The 18,308-nt window shown below is 41.3% G+C and overlaps 1 protein-coding gene across 1 annotated transcript in view; it reads left to right on the forward strand.

Annotated features, from left to right (window-relative positions):
• The window catches only part of GRIA3 (glutamate ionotropic receptor AMPA type subunit 3), a 287,984-nt gene extending 269,937 nt beyond the window's left edge, over nt 1-18,047 (forward strand). Inside the window, exons 14-16 of the mRNA XM_028165001.2 lie at nt 7,625-7,739; nt 10,341-10,588; nt 15,980-18,047. Of these exons, the coding sequence (XP_028020802.2) occupies nt 7,625-7,739; nt 10,341-10,586 (361 nt within the window). The 3' untranslated portion in view covers nt 10,587-10,588; nt 15,980-18,047. The remainder of the gene's footprint in view (nt 1-7,624; nt 7,740-10,340; nt 10,589-15,979) is intronic.
• The last annotated feature ends 261 nt before the right edge of the window (nt 18,048-18,308 follow it).

Raw genomic sequence — 18,308 nt, forward strand, 5'->3', positions numbered from 1 at the left:
ACCATAAAGCTTACTTTCATCTGGCTTTGAAGCAAATATTTCTCAAAATATAGACCTAAGACAATAGCATATGTTACATTAAAAAAAAAAAGAGAGAGAGAGGGAGAGACTGACTCTGCTAGTGTGTCTTGTCTAGCATCACTGCTGGAAATGCAGAGAAGTGGATGCTAGCATGCGAGCTGGAAGAGGGTGGCATGTACCCTGGGGCAGCAACCAGAAGTCAGCTTTCAGATCTGATATATAGACCCCCATTTGTTGCGATCTATTGGAGTGTAAGCTAAGACTGATTATTTTTCTATGGGTCATGGTCAACGGAGGGCTATTGGGGGGAAAATAGGATGCTGGCACCCATCAGATTAAACTCTCAATGAATATTTTGCCTAGAATCAGGAGAATGAACTAGATGTCTTCAGAAACATTTGTCATGTGAGTTTCCGGTAAAGATCGGTTTCAGTCCTTCTCAATCTATGCCTCTCTTTCTCAGTACCGTTGGGATGAACTAAAGAAAATACCCTTGTATGTGATAAAACCCAACGAAATGTGATAGACTGAATTTTTAATGGATCTCAAAACAGAGTTTTCAAGTGAATCATATGAATTATGTACTTGGGAAATTATCCGCGGCCACATCTTAAACAAAACTGGCTTCGCCAGAAGCTTAGCATCTTCCCTGAGCCCCTTCTCCCTGTCAGGGACAAATTGAGTAAGAAGTCTTCCCAGACAAATTGGGTTATGTGAGACAGTCCACAACCCATAATGGTTTAGGTTTCCTGTTCTAGAGGGAGAGATTGGACAAAGGCCCAGTTTGGCAGAAATCCATCAGTGAAACTCACAACTTGTGTAATCAAGGGATCTATCACTTTGAATTTGAGATGTTATCATTTGGAAATGCCCTGGCTTTATCCACATATCTCCAGGTGACTTTGGGGGCTGCTTCTCTAGCACAGATGCTCATCAATAGGTTTCAGTCACTAGCATTGTTGGGCCCTCAGTAAAATAACTCACAGCTTTCAACTCCTAATGTTATATGCATGCATTATTGAATTTGCTCTTTGCACTTATACTAAATTATGATCTCATTAGCAAGGAGTTAAATAGGTTTGAGCTACATTTGTGAAGTACATGATATAAATACTGTCTCAGAGGAAGCGTCTAGCAGCTAAGCACTGCACAACTCTGCAAATCATTGTAGCTGCCCCTGTGGAATGAGGGTCACTTGGGTGGCCAGAGTCCAGTATTGTCAGCAGTCATATGTGCCTGCTCCCAGGTTGTGGAGAAAGCTCAGGCTGATCCAAGGGTAGAAAGATTAAAATAACTTAAACCTTCATTCTCCTAGAATGCTGCATCCAGAAACCCCTGTGAAAAGAAATCGATAAAGCTTCTTTAAAGGGGTCCAGATACTAATGTAGTCTAGGGCATATTTTGAACTTCCACAGCCTCCAACAGCTACTGTATGGAGAGGTAAATCCCTTTACTACACATATCCGAAGGTAACCTATGGAAAAGAATATAAAGGACTGTAGAATAAATCCTTTCATCCAACAAAGAATCTTCTCTTGCTTGGTTATCAATTGGCTTCAACTTAATAAATCAAGCCCTGCCTGGGCAGAGACGTCTGTAACTGCCTTCCTGCCTGAAAAGGCTAGGGAAGCAAGTGAGCAATTCGGAAAGGTGACTTGTCACCATGAAAACCTGAAATATCTTCAGTAGAAAAGCCAGTGAAAGATGGCTTTTCTCCCTCCACTGGGCCGAAGATAATTTTTAGAAGTTGTTCAAAAAAAATCACTAGGTACCAAGAAACAAATGCAGTAACTTAGAGCGAGCTTCGGATGAAGCATAGCATGAGGGATGGGCTTCAAGCTTAGCTTGTGATAAGTTTCTGTTATCATCATTCAGATATTGTGTTCTTAGAGCAAGTTTCTAATTAACTATGCAAATACACCATCCTTGCTCGCATATTTCTTTTACTTCTCTGTGATCTCCTTGTCTTTCCCTCCATGACCTACATATTTACACATATATCCATCCCTCCTAAGGGCACCATTGATGATCTCTTGGCATCGTTTATTAAACAGACATTTGCTCTTTAGGTGTCCCTGCTCAGAAAGGAGAAGTGAAGCCGTGTAGAGCAGAATATATCCCACATTCTCTCAGATCAATCGTCCTACACCATGGATTCCTATATTTTTCAGGCCCAGAACAATATCCATAGTACAAATCCTTATCTCAAACATTCTAGGATCACTATATGGAGGAATCAACTTGGTCATTAATTCACGAGGCCATTTTTTCTTCTTTTCCACTATGGGCAAACTCAGCACCCTCACGCCGCTCTGTCCACATTTCTCTCTTCATAAGAAAGAATCCAACGTGGCTCCAAACTACCTATTTTAGGTATTTCCCGAAATCAAATTGAAAAATAAATTGGACGGTTCTTTTGAAATATATCAACATTTTCAGTTTTAGTTTTTTTTTTTAATAAGCAGTTTCTACTTTCACAGGGGGGAAAAAATGGTCTTCTTATCCTAAATTGTCTTCATATGTAACACTGGCCATCACTAAGATGACATTGAACTTTGCAATGGCTGGTTCATAGCTCCCAGGAACGAGCTGGGAACCTAGACAACCGCCACCCGGGGCTGGATGCCCTGGATTAATGAGCACGGTGCTTTGGCGCTGAGTTGTTGCCAGGTGTGGATGGCAGAGATAAGCAGAAATTTGTATCAGTCAGTTATGTTTTCTTCAAAAATAGAACTCATTTTCAAGGCATTATGAATTACATTACTATCCCAATTAAAAAAAAAAATAGATGCTACTCCATGACTGTTGCCAGCACTCAGGAATAGTCATCCTGCCACAGGTCTGTGCTACCTTCACATACTGTTAACTGACTATCTAGTTCACATTCGCTGTCATCCTCTCCATCTGATCAACAGTCCATATACATTTTTATGGCATGGGTGCAATTTACACCCTTTACATAGGAGAAGTTTACACCCTTTCCCCCCTGAACATTTTTTAAACAAAATGGAACAAAGATTTGGAGTTTGGAAATAGTTACTCTTTGCTTCCTTTCCCATTTCTCAGGAAGCTTTGTATTTTAACAAGGAATGCTGCTCAAACTTAAAGGTGTGAAATTCTCATGATGGAATTTCAGGTACCATTGAGGAAAATATTTGTGGACAGGGGGATGTTCCCAGACCCCCTGAAATTACATCACAAAGCCCTCCTATTCTCTCCCTAAGCTTGCCAACCTGTGTTTTTGTCTTACGAGGGCTCTACTCAGCAAAACGTCCATAGCAAGCCCTTCAGAGGGGAGAATGCCTGCCTAATTTCCATGATAGGAATCTGACCTACTTTGTTTAATTCTTTCTTTTCTCTACTGAAGTGAGTACAGTAAATATTTCTGACTTATAATTCTCTCAGGTACCAGTTAAGGGCCTGCAGTAATTGCTCTGAAACATTCCCCTGGAGACATATTGCTGCATCACAGTGAAAGGCCCCAGCTGCTAGATATGCCCTTGCTAGGCTGATAGTTAGTTGGAGAATGGTGATCCCTAAAGAAAAAATTCATTATGAACATCCAAGCCCTAAGAACGAAAGCAATGAGGACTGCTACCCCTTTTTTGTGTGTTCCATTGGAGAATGTACAGTACAGAGTTGGATGCATGTTAATTTGCCTTCTGGCCTGCCCCATAATTTGCTGTGCAGTTTTGAGCAGATTACTTAACCTATCTGTGCCTCGATTTCTTTACTTATAGAGACCATAAATCTACCTTCTTAAAGTGATTATTAAACTTGACCAATAATAATAATAATTTTATTATGTGTGAAGTACTAGGCTGAAAAACGAAATGCTAAAAAGAGAGTTTTCTAATCAAGTATTTATTGAGAGAACTATTCTAAGTGGGGAATACAAATACATAAGTCATGGTCCCTCCCCTTGAGAAACACAGCGTAGAGGGAGACACAAGACCTGGGCCCAAATAATAAGGCAAGGTAGAAGAGGAAGGAGGGAGAGAAAATATTGGGTGAGGAGCAAAAATGGCATCATGAGGAAAGTGACATTTAAAATAACCAGATGTCCACCTAATTCCACTTCCTTTAAAATACCAAATTGTGTGTGTGTGTGTACGTGTGTGTGTGTGTGTGTGTGTTGGGAGGAGGGTGTCAATACATTTGGTTGATTTGAATTGAGTTTGGCAATACATCCAGTAAGGTACAGTAAGAGAGAAATTATGTGGATAAAAGCAGTTTTTCTCTGCCATCTTGGGAATTTATTCCACCCCGCAGCAACATACAATTCTAGGAGATTTGGCCTTTAAAGTACTTTCTTTTCTTGGCAGCTATCCTAACCTTGTTAAGTGGTATTATCTGTGATTTCTGATTACAGCTTTTATGCTCCTTGGCTGTGCTACCTCTTAAAATGTTTGTGTTTCTCCTTCATTTTTATTTAGAAGTTCCCAAACGCACATTGTTTCCCTGCCAGGTTCCTTAAGCCCTGTGATTTTTTTTTTTCCAATCAAAGACTAAACTTCTAAGGTTATATCATTTGTCAGATTTCTCTAAAGCCCTGGGGCAACAGATGAGGTCTGGACGCTCTAAGGCAGGGTTTCTCAGCCTCGGTACTGTTGACATCTGGGGCTTTGTTGTGGAGCGCCGCCCTGGGCCTAGTAGGGTGTTTAACAGCATCCCTGGCCTCTACCCACTAGATGCCTGTAGCATTCCCCACCCTCCCAGTTGTGACAGTGAAAAATGACTCTAGACATTGTCCAATGTCCCCTGGAGGACAAAATGACCCCCGATTGAGAACCATTGCTCTAAGATTTTGTTCATATGTATTAAGTCCGTTAACACTTAACATATCAGAAATTAAAACTGAAGAATTTTAAAATAATGTATTAACTCACTTAAAAATAATAAACCCACTGTATATTAACATAAATAACATACTTTTTATGAAAAATAACTTCTTTAAAAAATTAGTGAGGAGCAGCATTGTCCTATTTTTGCAAATAGCTTTAATGTCTGGCTTAATATAAGAGAATAGGATTCTCATTTCTGCTTCTTCATTCAATGTGTTGTGATATTACATGTCATGTAGCCTCCAGGAAACTCCACTGTACATCACGAGGGAATAAGAGTAAGAAAGACAAAGAATGCCTTAGTATTATTACAAAAATAGTTTTGACCTCACAGACCCTATGATGAAAAGTTTTCAGGGATCCTCCAGGGGTCCTTGGACCACACTTTGAGAACCATTGTTCTAAACTAACATGTCACACTTTCATCAACCTAGCTCACTTAAGGGTTGACAAATTTTTTAAAACCCAGGATCTCTAAGGAGAGGTCTCTATTTGGACCTTAGTGTGAGTGCCTTTAATCAGACTGCTCTGTTCCTGAGATCTAGTACTAAAGAAATTGAATGAAGTAATTTGAAGAGTATAGTAGCTTGAGGGAGGTCAGGGCCTGGTAAGGGCTTAGAGAGCAGCGTGAAGACACTGGGCCCTTTACAGTAAGAAAAGAGGAAGCACAGAAAGGAAGAAAAAATGCTTTGTAATTTTTCCTGAGGTCCTGATGGAATCAGTCACCCATATGCCATTGGAAAGCATCTCCCCTGCAACTTAAGCCAACTGTCATAATCCTGAGCCTGGGTCCCAGTGCGTAGCTTAAGGCACAGCACTGGAGGAAAGGTGGTGGTGATAAAGTAAAAAACAATAGGGGGAAAGGAGAGAGAAGGAGGCCAGACAGTGGGGATTAGGGGAGAAGGCAGTTCCAACACTGATCTCAGGGCCATAGATGGCCTGTCTGTCCTTTAAAAGTCTAAGACTTAACTTTCACTGCCAGTAATATCCTAAAGAGGCTCAAATTTTTATTTGAGTATCTTTTGTTGCTTTGCTTTGTATTCCAAGCAAGTCTGGCTAGCATTTGAGAAGCCTCAGCTTCTGAGCATTGATTGAAGGAATTGTTTAAAGTATAAAAGGACCTCAGTTTCCTGGTGAGGAACAAAATGCAGACATTCTGGCTGCCAAGCTCTGCACTAACCAAGAAAGTGTCACCTCTGTGACACTAAAGGTTTACAGTTTTTCAAATCCCAAGTACTCTGAAATTGCCTATTATTTTTAAATGATGATATGTTTCTCAGAATTCTCAAGATGAGATGGCCCTTCTGCTCTCAACAGCAAAGGGGAGAAGAAAGGAAATAGGCTTTGGGGACTTGGTCTGATCGAGGCCAGATCTCCGTGACAATAGAAGTCTTGTCAATGACTGGATATGTTAGTGGGTCCAAGTTACCCAAAATAAGCTCAGAAATTCTATGGAATGTTCATACTTACATAAATATATCTGTTTTCCTCCTGGTAAATTGGTGGCATTCAGAAAAACATGCACTAGTATTGGCAATATTGTTCACGTGAATCTGAACACACAGTAGTTTATTGCCTCATAATAGAAATATGCCACCCTCTGTAAATAATGCATTTTTAATCCAAAGTTATTAGAGATACTTTATTTAAGATTCATTAGCTCTAGAAAGAAGACAGAGTACAGGTCATTATTCCCATTTTACAGCTGAAGAAATTTCTAAGAGAGAAAATCGTTATCCTAGAACCAGTAGGGTATCCTGCGTTTGCCCAGTGGCTCTGAATGAAGTCCTCACACTTTAAGAGGTGGAGGACGAGGGAACAGTGGGCTGGCCTCCTGGGGACTTATTAGCCTCTTAGTTGAGGAAGTCTCATCTCACTAGAACAGCTTATCTAAACTTCCTCCACAGTGCTACCCATAGGGACAGTCAGCTTGCCATTTTAGGGCATGCCATATTAATAATCCATTTTTAAACAATCTAGTTCACCTTTTGGTGATCTGAATCGCCCACAGACATATGACCATATCAGAGAGACAGCTGATCAGTAACTCAAAAACAATCCATAGACCAGTTCTCCCATTGTTGAAAGTACTCTTATCCAAAACTCAGAGGTCCACGTTATACCTTTAATACTAAGACAAGTATGTGCATAAGAATTCAGTTTGTGAAGACATGTATGTAGTACGGTTCTTTCTGAGATCATTTTCAGCTGGGCAACAGATATGTATAATAAAGGACAACTAATCAGAAGGCATGTTATTCATGTAGAATCTATCTTCTATTCTGTTCGGATTCATCCTTTTGTCTCCACATGTGGAAACGCCTCCCCTTCTGGTCCCGTTCCCTTCCCCACTCCTCCATAAAACTTGCTTTCTGTCTGGAAGTACAACAAGACACCCAGTTAGATCAAACCTAACACACCTCCGTCACAAAGCTACTGCAAGCTGCCGCCGACAATTGTCACTTGAGGGGAGACCCTCCTCACCCCACACAGCCTATCTGAGGAGTGCCTTTTTTCTATCCTCATTATTTAACAGTGTGTGCCGATTACTCAAAGCGATATGGGCAGGCCCTGGTAAATATAGCGTTGCTGTAGTGTTAATTTTTATAAGGTAATGCTCAGGTTGCCTGCAGTGTCTAAAATTACTCTGTGGCCAGGGCCCCCTGCTTTATCGCTTTCTATAGTTTTAAAGTAGTTTGAAGCTTGAATAACATAAAATAACATAATATAATGTTATTTATGTTATTTCCCACGTGAAGAACGCCTGTAAACCTTGCAGTATTGAAACTCAGTGAACAAGGCATCTTAGACAAGCTGAAAAACAAATGGTGGTACGATAAGGGGGAATGTGGAGCCAAGGACTCCGGGAGTAAGGTCAGTCGCTGAAGGTCTTTTTGTACTGATTAGCAATCACATTTTGAACCACTGTTTATTTTCTACCCTAAAACGGCTTTCCTTCCCAACAGACACTCCCTGACACAGTGGGACCCCTTTATAACACCAGCGATGAGGGAATAAGGCAAACACCAGTCTCAGAGGCCTGCCATGTGACATCAATCATCGACTCCCGCGAGCTATCCTTATGATTAGGGAACTCAATCTGACCCACCATGTTCCCAAAGCAGTAAAATCACGAGCTGTGTTATAAGGGGGTTTTACTGTATTTCACATTTCGAAAGTTCAAAGAGAAAATAGAACAACAACAACAACCCAAAAAACAAAAAATGATCCAGTTGTGACAGTACTTTTTCTTAACCTCTTACAGTGTCAGAGACTTTGTAGTTGTAAATGCCTTTGGTTATGAATATATTATGTCGATCCCACCTGAAAACAGTCAAAGAAATAAATAACAAAGACTGGTCTCTGTAAGCAGAATGATTAGCCAGCCTCCTCTCAGCTGCTGTCGTATTGAGTTCAGCATCTATTTGGATCTCGAATCTCATTAAGTCTGTCACACTTCTCTCTTCCAAAGGTGTCATTTGAATCTCTGTACGTAATACTTTTAAAATTCAGTCGCATGCTCCTTAAGGGTATACCTTCTCAGGATAACATCACATTGATAAGCATGAAACACTCTTCCCCGCCTCCTTCCTGCCCCCCTTTGCTCCCCTAAGAAAGTTCTTTTTTAGTTTCAATTTTTGCCTTTCCTTTTTTTGAACTAATATTGTGGTATCAGTTAATTCATTTCATGAAATGCCACTCATTTTCCTTGTGCAGTGAACCATTTTGCTACTGGTTTTCTACATCCCACAGCAGGGAATTCTTTGAAACTTAAATACATGGAACTTGAAACTTTGTTGCTACGACTTACATGGGTGATGTAAAGGACACTTTTTCCCCCCATCAAAAACCACATACATATAAAAATCTAATGGGAGAGGGCAGGTTACCAGAAATTGGTCCGTTTCCTAATGGACTGTGGAATATCCTTGCAGATAGCTTCGCCTGCCTCCTTAAGGAGATGATCCATTGTTTCATAAGTTATAGAAATTCTTACCACTTGTCTAGCTAACTGTCACTCATCCTAGAAGAGTGACTATTTGCAAGGTTGTTGTAGACATGAGGCATGTCCCTACCCCCCTTCCCGACGATACAACTTAATTCCAATTGGCCTTTTTATTAAGGTAAACAAGTGCAGGACTGGCTCCTATGAAAACAGAATCAGGACATGGCCATACTGTCTTTACATTTAACTCTTTACATGATACCAGGACTGGCTGAGGCACAGTGTTGAGTGTCAGCCATGGCCGTCATCTGGTCACTGTGCTATCATTTGAATAAGATACTCAATTCACCGGCTTAACAATTTGGGTATTCCATTCCGTTGTATTCAGCAGCAAAATGGTTACATTCCCTCTAAAAAGACTACAAAATGCTACTTTATTTTATTTTTTTCAAAGAAAGGCTCCTGGCCCTTGCTGTGTCCTACCTCAAGGTAGGGCTCAAGGCACCAACTTGTTTCTTTCCGTTGTTCAGCAGTTCAGTTTCTGCTTTTTCATACAGGCAGATAGCTTAGTCAGATTTGCAGTTTGACCTGAAAGTCACTGACCGGCTTCCTCGATTTTCCCCCCATTTTAAATAGACAGCAGATGAGTACAGGAGTGTGTTTTGTTTTGGTTTTTTTCCTAATTATTCTCTACATTCCCTGGAGTAAAAGCTAAAAATGAGCTGGATTTTTTTTTTTTAATCATCAGCCTCCTGGAAAAGTTTTCTGATTTGTATGGAGCCAATTCAGGACCCAGCGGGTCCTCCTGATAGTTTCCTTAAACTCTCAGGAAGAGGGAACAGAGCCAATTCTTTGTGCTGCGCCCTTGTTCCCGCAGCACAAAGACTTGCTGCGCTGAGGATGAGGCCTTAGCAGCCAGGCCCCAAAGGAGCAATTTCTCAGCCGCTGCGTGAAAGGGGAGAGTTAATCCTTTTAAAACAAACCCTTGTGAAGCAACTCCCCAGATATGAATATCAGGAACCTCTAACATTCTCACCTGGCATCTTAAAGACCAGTTGTTGACAAGAACAAGGGAGAAAGGGGTGTTGCGGGGCAGAGAGGGGAAAGAGTGCTTCAAGTTCCCAAATGAAAAGAGTGTTACATTGACAGAGATGATGTACAGCTCAACTCTGGCAAATGGTGTTGATCGAAGCTGGCAAAGGAATAAATTGTGCTTGTGTTTCCACTTTTGCTCCCATGGCCGAGTGCTGTTTTATTTAGTTGTTGACACCATCTTGAGGTACTAATGGATTTAAGGAGTCAAACTAAAAGAACATTTAGGGGAGGATCACAGCTGTCAACAGAAGCACAATCTACCGTCTTGCTGGCCATTGTGAAACATCAGCCAGTTGCCAGAGTTGAGTCATAGCACTTACATCAATGTTTAGCTATTTTACAACTTAGAACTATCGTATACTGTTGCAATGCATTATAATGTCCCACTGTCTTTGTTTTCCCCAAGAACTAATCGCCTTGTTCATTTCTCTTAGGACAAGACCAGCGCTCTGAGCCTGAGCAATGTGGCAGGCGTTTTCTATATACTTGTCGGAGGTCTGGGGCTGGCCATGATGGTGGCTTTGATAGAATTCTGTTACAAATCACGGGCAGAGTCCAAACGTATGAAACTCACAAAGAACACCCAAAACTTTAAGCCTGCTCCTGCCACCAACACTCAAAATTACGCTACATACAGAGAAGGCTACAACGTGTATGGAACAGAGAGTGTTAAGATCTAGGGGTACGGTTAAGGTCTAGTAAACTAATCAGCTTATGTTACTGTATGTCAATCTCTTTTTCTTGTTGTCTTTCGGTTTGGTTTATTGTTTCAAGAATTGTCTATTCTTTGCAACCATTTGATTCTTTGAAAATAATGGTTGTGCTTTCTTGTCAGACAGTGGTGCTTTCCTAATAGCATAGTTGTAATTAAATTGTGGTCTGCGACCCAAAAGGAAAAAAAATTCTCTAGAGCAGCACTGTTCAGTGGGAATATTTGCAAGCCACATGTGAACCACGTGTGTAATTTTAAGTGCTCTTCTAGCCATTTTCTAAAGTAACACAAGCAAAATTAATTTAATGATATATTTCATTTATCCCAGTATATTCGAAGTATTATCATTTCAACTTGTTATCAATGTAAGAAGTGAATGAGGTGTTTTACGTTCTTTTCTTCATACTAAGTCTTAGAAATCAGGGGTGTCTTTTATACTTATGACCCATCTCAATTCACACTAGCCACATATCAAGTGTTCAATAGTCACATGTGGCTGGTGACTACCATATTGGACAGTGAAACTCTAGAGAAAGCAGCTCTCTGGAACTGATGTTAAAATGAGGACTGCAAATGGGGAGCTGCTACCTTGAGAAAGGTAGTGCTTCTATAGGGGTGTGGTGGATCTCTTAAGTATAAGCCTGAGACAATTTCTTTAATCTTTGAGTTCCTTTGTTGTCCCTTTCTTGGAACTGATGTTCACTGAGGTAAGTGTCTCCCAAAGGACAGTCTAGGTTCCCTGCTGCTGGCTGTTCCCAAATTCATACTTAAATGAACCTGACTGATGCCACCTTGATTCTGGCAGCTATAGCCAAAACTCAGACATGTTCAAAGGCAAGCTTGAGTTAGGATAACATCTCCATTCTGCAATTGTTTAAGAGAAAATAGTTTTGTTACCTTCAAGTGCATCTGTCATCAGTAACACACCTATCCGAAGTGAACAGAACAATTAGCAACTTCGTAGCCTTTATTTTAGGTAGATTTTTGACCTCTTGAGTCAATGTCCATGTGTTTGAATTTCTACAAATGCATTTGTGTTTTGACCTCCTTATATTTCACGGTGCGGATCTAAATTCGGCCAATTTTTAAATAATATTTCATCCACATAAATCATTTGTCCTCACCATGGAAGGCAGTATCTTGTTTGATGAAGTTGCTGGTTGTTCTTTCCTGCTGCAGGCTGCAGCCTTTTGCCACCGACTAACCCACTAACAAAGTGTTCCCATTGCATTGTTGAATGGACAATACCTGGACCCATCTGCAATTAGCATTGTTTGCATGCAAGCATTTCATGTTCCAGTGTGCTTAAAATATTTTACTCTTGAGTAGGTTATATAGGCCCATTACAATTGGGGGCATGTAATTTGCTTTCTCATAAGAGAGTACATGGGTGATTTCAGCCTAGCTTACTTATCCCAAATTCTGAGACATTGGCATCCAAAGAAATAATACACCTGAAATCTGCAGATCAGTTTTCCAAGTGCTCTCACATCTATTGCCTCAGTTGAGGTAATGGGGCAGAAAATATTTCCCCTTTCAGGTAACAAAGTGCCAGCCACATCAAACGACTTGCTCAAGGCCACACAACTAGGCAGTGGCAGTTCTGACTAGAACCCAGCTCTTCTTCCTCCTATAGCTGCATTCTTCACCAAACCATGCCACCGCTCTCTACGCACGGCCCCGTGTTCTCCAGAAACCTTGAAACCCCAGTGGGATCCTGTCAAATGGAGAGCAGATCCTAAGTCTATGTCACACTTCTTTACAAAAATGTCCTGAGAGACTTCACCAAGCCTCCATTTGCCCCCCTTCTCATGCATTTGACATGAGGGTGTATATTCAATCGCTCCTATGTTCCCCAAAAGGAAGCTTTCTGTAACAGGGCTTAGGGTCACACAGCCTCCAGACCCTCTTTATTATCAGCCATTCCATCTGAGAAACTATGTCCCTGCTCCCCAACTCCTATAGCCTCAGTCTCTCAGTAAAGGCCCAGAGCAGTGCTTCCCAACTGGCAATGTGCATGTGAATCACCCAGGGATCTTATAAAAATGCAGGTCCTGAGGCAGCTGCTCTGGGATGGGGCCTGATGTTCTACAGTTCTCACAAGCTCACAGCTCGTGTTGATGCTGGTCCAGGGAGTAGTAAGGTTCTAGGGAAAGTTGTCTCAGAGGATGTAACTTAAGGAATTGAAGGAAGGGGGGAGGGAGAAAGGGAAGGAGAGTGAGAAAAAGACAGACAGACATAGAGGAGGGGAGAGAGGGAGAGAGGGAGACCAAACTGGGATCAGCAATTTGGGCAGAATGCTACAGTCCTGAAGTGGAGGCCCAGAACATTAAACCTGGAGGAAAAGCATAAGAAATTAACTTGCCACAACTTCTGGTACTCTGGCTTTCCTTTCGTCATCTTGGCTGATCCATTTTGTGAAGCAAAATTCGGGCTAACTGAGGCAAAAATCACACTCGAATAGACATCGATGCCAACGTGATTACAGCCCAGTTAGCTAGCACCCTGGCAGTCATCCCTAGGATGAAAACCTGGGGAAAGCCTCTGCAAACAAGCCACTGCAAAGTTCAATGTCATCTTAGTGATGGCCAGTGTTACATATGAAGACAGTTTTAGGATAAGAAGGCCATTTTTTCCCCCTGTGAAAGTAGAAACTGCTTATTAAAAAAAAAAACTAAAACTAAAAATGTTGATATATTTCAAAAGAACCGTCCAATTTATTTTTCAATTTGATTTCAGGAAATACATAAAATAGGTAGTTTGGAGCCATGTTGGATTCTTTCTTATGAAGAGAGAAATGTGGACAGAGCGGCATGAGGGTGCTGAGTTTGCCCATAGTGGAAAAGAAGAAAATATGGCCTCGTGAATTAATGACCAAGTTGATTCCTCCATATAGTGATCCTAGAAGGCTTGAGATAAGGATTTGTACTATGGATATTGTTCTGGGCCTGAAAAATATAGGAATCCATGGTGTAGTACGATTGATCTGAGAGAATGTGGGATATATTCTGCTCTACACGGCTTCACTTCTCCTTTCTGAGCAGGGACACCTAAAGAGCAAATGTCTGTTTAATAAACGATGCCAAGAGATCATCAATGGTGCCCTTAGGAGGGATGGATATATGTGTAAATATGTAGGTCATGGAGGGAAAGACAAGGAGGAAAAGCCTCAGAGGATGCCAGAAAAGACCTGACATGTGTCAGTCGAGGCACAAAGCAGGCTGAGCAGGAAATAGAAACCTCTCTGCTGTCCTCAGCCAGTGTGGTGATGTAACGTTAGGGGAATGTTGGTCTTCGTTCATTCATCTTTTATTTCCCAAGAAGTTCTGGAATATCTCCTAGTGACTTCTGACTTGTTACCTAGTTATTAGGTTTCCAGTTCTCTGAGTTGGCCTAGATCTGTCAGGGTCTATTCAGGGGCGCAGAGATGGAGAAGCACCCTGAGATTTTACTTTTATTGCTATTATCAGAGCCAGCCTTAGGAGTTTATGGTACCAGTAATTCTTCAGGAAGAATGACTCAAGTGCAAATCAGCTGCAAAAATATGATCTAGGTGGAATCTGGTTAACAAAAAGACATCCTTGAAGGAGAAGGGGGTCATCGCTCATTTGCCATGGCTGAGAGTCGAGTCCGGGTTACTGGACTCATTGTGGGAACACACGCCTCAGATCCAGCGCCCACTGGGGAGCAGACGGCCTCTTGATGACCTGCCACCTGTTTGGGTTACTGACCACCCACTGGAAGTGGGGCCCCCAGGATGCCGGGGCAGGTGACCAACCATCAAGCGTTCCAGATTCATTGCACCCTAGGGCTGACTCTGCTCATTGTTTTAAGAAATTCTTTCCCATTTCCTCATTGCTGTTCAGAACTACTTCTGGCTTCTTTGGTTTCTTCAATATTTTTGAAATCCTTCTTAATTTCAAGACCTCAAAATGCCTGAGGTTAAGGAAAAAGATTTCCATTTTTCCTCTAATACAGTTCTGTTTAGTGTTCCTAGAAAATATTAACTTTGTTCATGCCGCCCGTTTCAAAAGAATCGATTTTCCTTCTGCAGCCATAGACATTCTTGTTGGGGAAGTGTTCCTGCTTTAAAGAGTTCATCTTATGTTAAGTGGAAAACATATTCTAGATAACTGAGATGGTGATGTTCCTTGTCCCCAGAGGACCTTTCCTCCAGTGGTAATATTTCATCTACCCCCATTTAAAAACAGGAAACAGAGGCATTGAGAGATTAGGTGGCTTTCCCAAAGTTATGCAGGTGGGAAATGACATCCCATGGCCAACAGAGAGAGAAGAGCGTTGATCTTTCTGTCATAGACATAAGCTTTCCCCAAACTTCTGAGATAGATATGACTCTGGACTGTAGGGATTCCAAGGAAGACGTTTACCCACTTCCATGTCAGTCTTATTCTGCTTCTTTGGGGCTTTTGGCCTTCAGATGCATCTTTGACATTCTTCTTACAGATACTTTTATTCCAGGGCCAGTGGTAGATAATGATCATGTCATTCCTTTGGGATAAAATTCAGTGTTAGCTCATGAGAAAAAGAAGGGTCCCACTAGTGTAGAGGGAAAGGATGGAGAGGATGGATGTGAGCTTGAAAAGGAGGCATGAAAGTGGCCGTAAGTTTTCAGAGTTGGGGGCAAATGAACTCCCTGCACTAGTTAATGCCTCCAAAAGGAGGGCAGCATCAATGTCTCAATCAGGCCCATAATATCAGGGCAAATACCCCCATGGAAGCCAGTCCCCTTCGTGGGTATCACTGTTCTGGCCTCTTCCTGGAATGTGCTGTCTCTTTACAGTCCATGTGCTATTTTCTGACTTTAATAACTAAGGTTGTAGATATGGAGAGAAACAAGCTGTCGCCTTTCTGGCAATGAGCAGCAAAATTTCTTCTCACAGTCAAATGGATTTCAATTGAGCAAGCCATAGAACACTGCTTCCACTCTGTCCTAGGTAAACAGTCCTCTGTCACAGGTTCTGCAATCAGAATACATTCTACAGTGTCATTGTCCTGAGTATCTATATTGAAATGCCACAAGGCTTTCTAGTATACCTACACCCTAAGTGATTAACGCCTTTTGAGTTAGACTTCATGCAATGCCCGTGTATTCCTTGGTACAATGCATAGTAAAAAAAAAAAAAAAAAAAGAACCTAATTTAACCTATTGCAAAGCAGTTGCTTCAAGTGAAAGAATTTAAACAGACCTGTTGGCTAAAGCCAGTCAAGCAGGGTGCAGCCTCACAGATGCCAGTGTGAGAAAACAGCCGTGGTTTTTGTCCAGGATAGACTGAGCCATAGTAAACTTCGATTCCCAATAGAAAGCCCACTCAAATTTAAATTTCCCCCTTGCCTTTGCAGATCCCTTCCCACTGGAGGCAAGTGACCAGAGGAATCACCGAAAACGTGGCTGCTTCAAGGATCCTGAGCCAGATTTCACTCTCCTTGGTGTCGGGCATGACACGAATATTGCTGATGGTGCAATGACCTTTCAATAGGAAAAACTGATTTTTTTTTTCCTTCAGTGCCTTATGGAATACTCTGAGACTCGCGACAATGCAAATCATCATTGAAATCTTTTTGCTTTGCTTGAAAAAATTAAAATAAAATCAACAAAAAAATGGACATGCAAGATTCCAGTATGCGAAAACTAATCTTATTTTTAAAAAGTCAATTCAACAAAAGCCATTCTTTGATACCACTGCACAGTATACAAACACCATGTTCTTTAACACACACACACACACACACACAGACAAATTTAAAATTCCAATTCAGCAAATCGGCCCATCTTAGCTAAAATAATTAATTCCTCCTGATTTAAAAAAAAAAATCTGACTCCCTGTCTGGGAGGACAGACTGGCATTTCTTCTAGGATCTGCTGACCAGATGTTTTTGGTATTTCCTGTTGGTGGTGATGTTCTGTGCACCCTATTTCCTTTCAACTTTGCTGAAACGTGTATATCTTTAGAATGTAAATGCAACACTTAAGAAAATTGAAACACTTTGGAAAAGGGACTGAACAGTGACTTCTGTGTTTTGAAATGGTTTTGTGAAAATGCTTTGCTAACTTCCCATTCGATGAAGGGATTCACATAGCTTTCAAAATTGACTTGTGTGTAGCAAGGGACGGGCACTATTAGGCATACCTCTCGGTGCTTTCCTAAAAACGGATCCCGGGGCTTTCTGAGAAGCCTGGAATTTCAGCTCACAGATCTGTTTTTCTTGCTTCAGTGTGCATTTTAAGTCAAGATAGCTGAGTATTTAGCATTGAGGTGAGGGAAATGCTGCCGACACTCCCAAATGTGTTTAGAATATCTTTCTCAGAAACAACACTGTGTTTAGCTCCGCTTTCTCTGCTAAGTATGCCTTTCAAGCGTACACCACGGGGACAGGACCGCGTTGCAAGGCGGGCCAGTGGGTTCAGACCACAGTTCTCATCTGACTTTTACTCTTGCTAGGTCTGTCTTACCAGCTGTTGCCTGTGATTGCCCATGGCTCTCCGTCAGACTGCATGTGTCCTTTTCAATTGCAAAGACTAAAATGCATTCCCAAACCTACTGCTAAACCGAGGGCCTCAGCATCATTCCCAGGTCCATGCTTGGAGCAGTCTCTCTGCTGACTCCGAAGATCGCTCCACTGCTCCACGGGCTATCAAGTAACTAACTGCGTACCTGCCATTGGCATCATCAGAACAGTCAGAGGAAATAGTCTCCGCTCACTAATTACCTCCGATATAACGACGTATGCTTTCTGTATTTCAGTAGTTTGCTCTCATCAGTGACGTGCATTGGGAAGTTTCCAGACAGTAAAAACTGGGAGCTCAAATTCATTTCCCAAGTGTGACCCTTAGATGCTTTAGTTGACTTGCTGCACATTCGCTCGTCTTCAGAAAAGAAAGGTACAAGTCTCATTTCCAACGAAAAGTTTCCAGAGAAGTGTAATATAAACTTTCATTCCAAAAATTGTGTCATAAGCAAACGACTCACCTGTCAAATTTTAAATGGTATTGAACAAAAAAGGAAAGCTGTTGTGTTTTTGTTTTGTTTTCACGAAACTGATTTTTCAACTTCTGAATGCTATGATGTCCCAGTGCGGAAAGCTAACCAACCTACACACAAACTTCTCATAGGCACTGTTTAAAGAGAAGTGGATGTTAGTTGACTCAAATCAATTTTTCAGAGAGGAAACTTCACTAGGAATGAAGAGGCGGGTAAACTGGTTTGTTATTTTTTAAAAACTTGCATGTTTAAAGAAACATTGATTGCTTCAAATTTCTGCTACTAACTTCAAGCTACGGGAGTTTGGCGGTAGTCACTTGAAGATTTTTTTTTCCAATTATTTTCTTTTTGTTGTTAAAGCTGTACTTCAGTGAACAGAAACATTGCCAAGCAAACTAATGGCCGTAAAAGCGTAAATTGCATGTGTGGGCATAAATTACAGAGCCTCATTGCCATGAGGTATTGTACAAAGTTTTAATACATTTTGTAAATAAAATTGTAAAGAAAGAATTCTGTTTCTGGGCTTTGACTCTTTAAACTTTACTTGGATGCAGGTGCCAGAAAGTTATTAGTCACCAATTTACTTCCCACCAGAAGCCTTACCAATGATGTACAGTCACGTTACTGGTGATCTTCACAAAGGATTATGCCTCTCCCCACCCCAACTGCAGGATCACCACCAGTGATCA

The sequence above is a fragment of the Balaenoptera acutorostrata genome, chromosome X, assembly GCF_949987535.1.
Source record: "Balaenoptera acutorostrata chromosome X, mBalAcu1.1, whole genome shotgun sequence".
NCBI lineage: Eukaryota > Metazoa > Chordata > Mammalia > Artiodactyla > Balaenopteridae > Balaenoptera > Balaenoptera acutorostrata.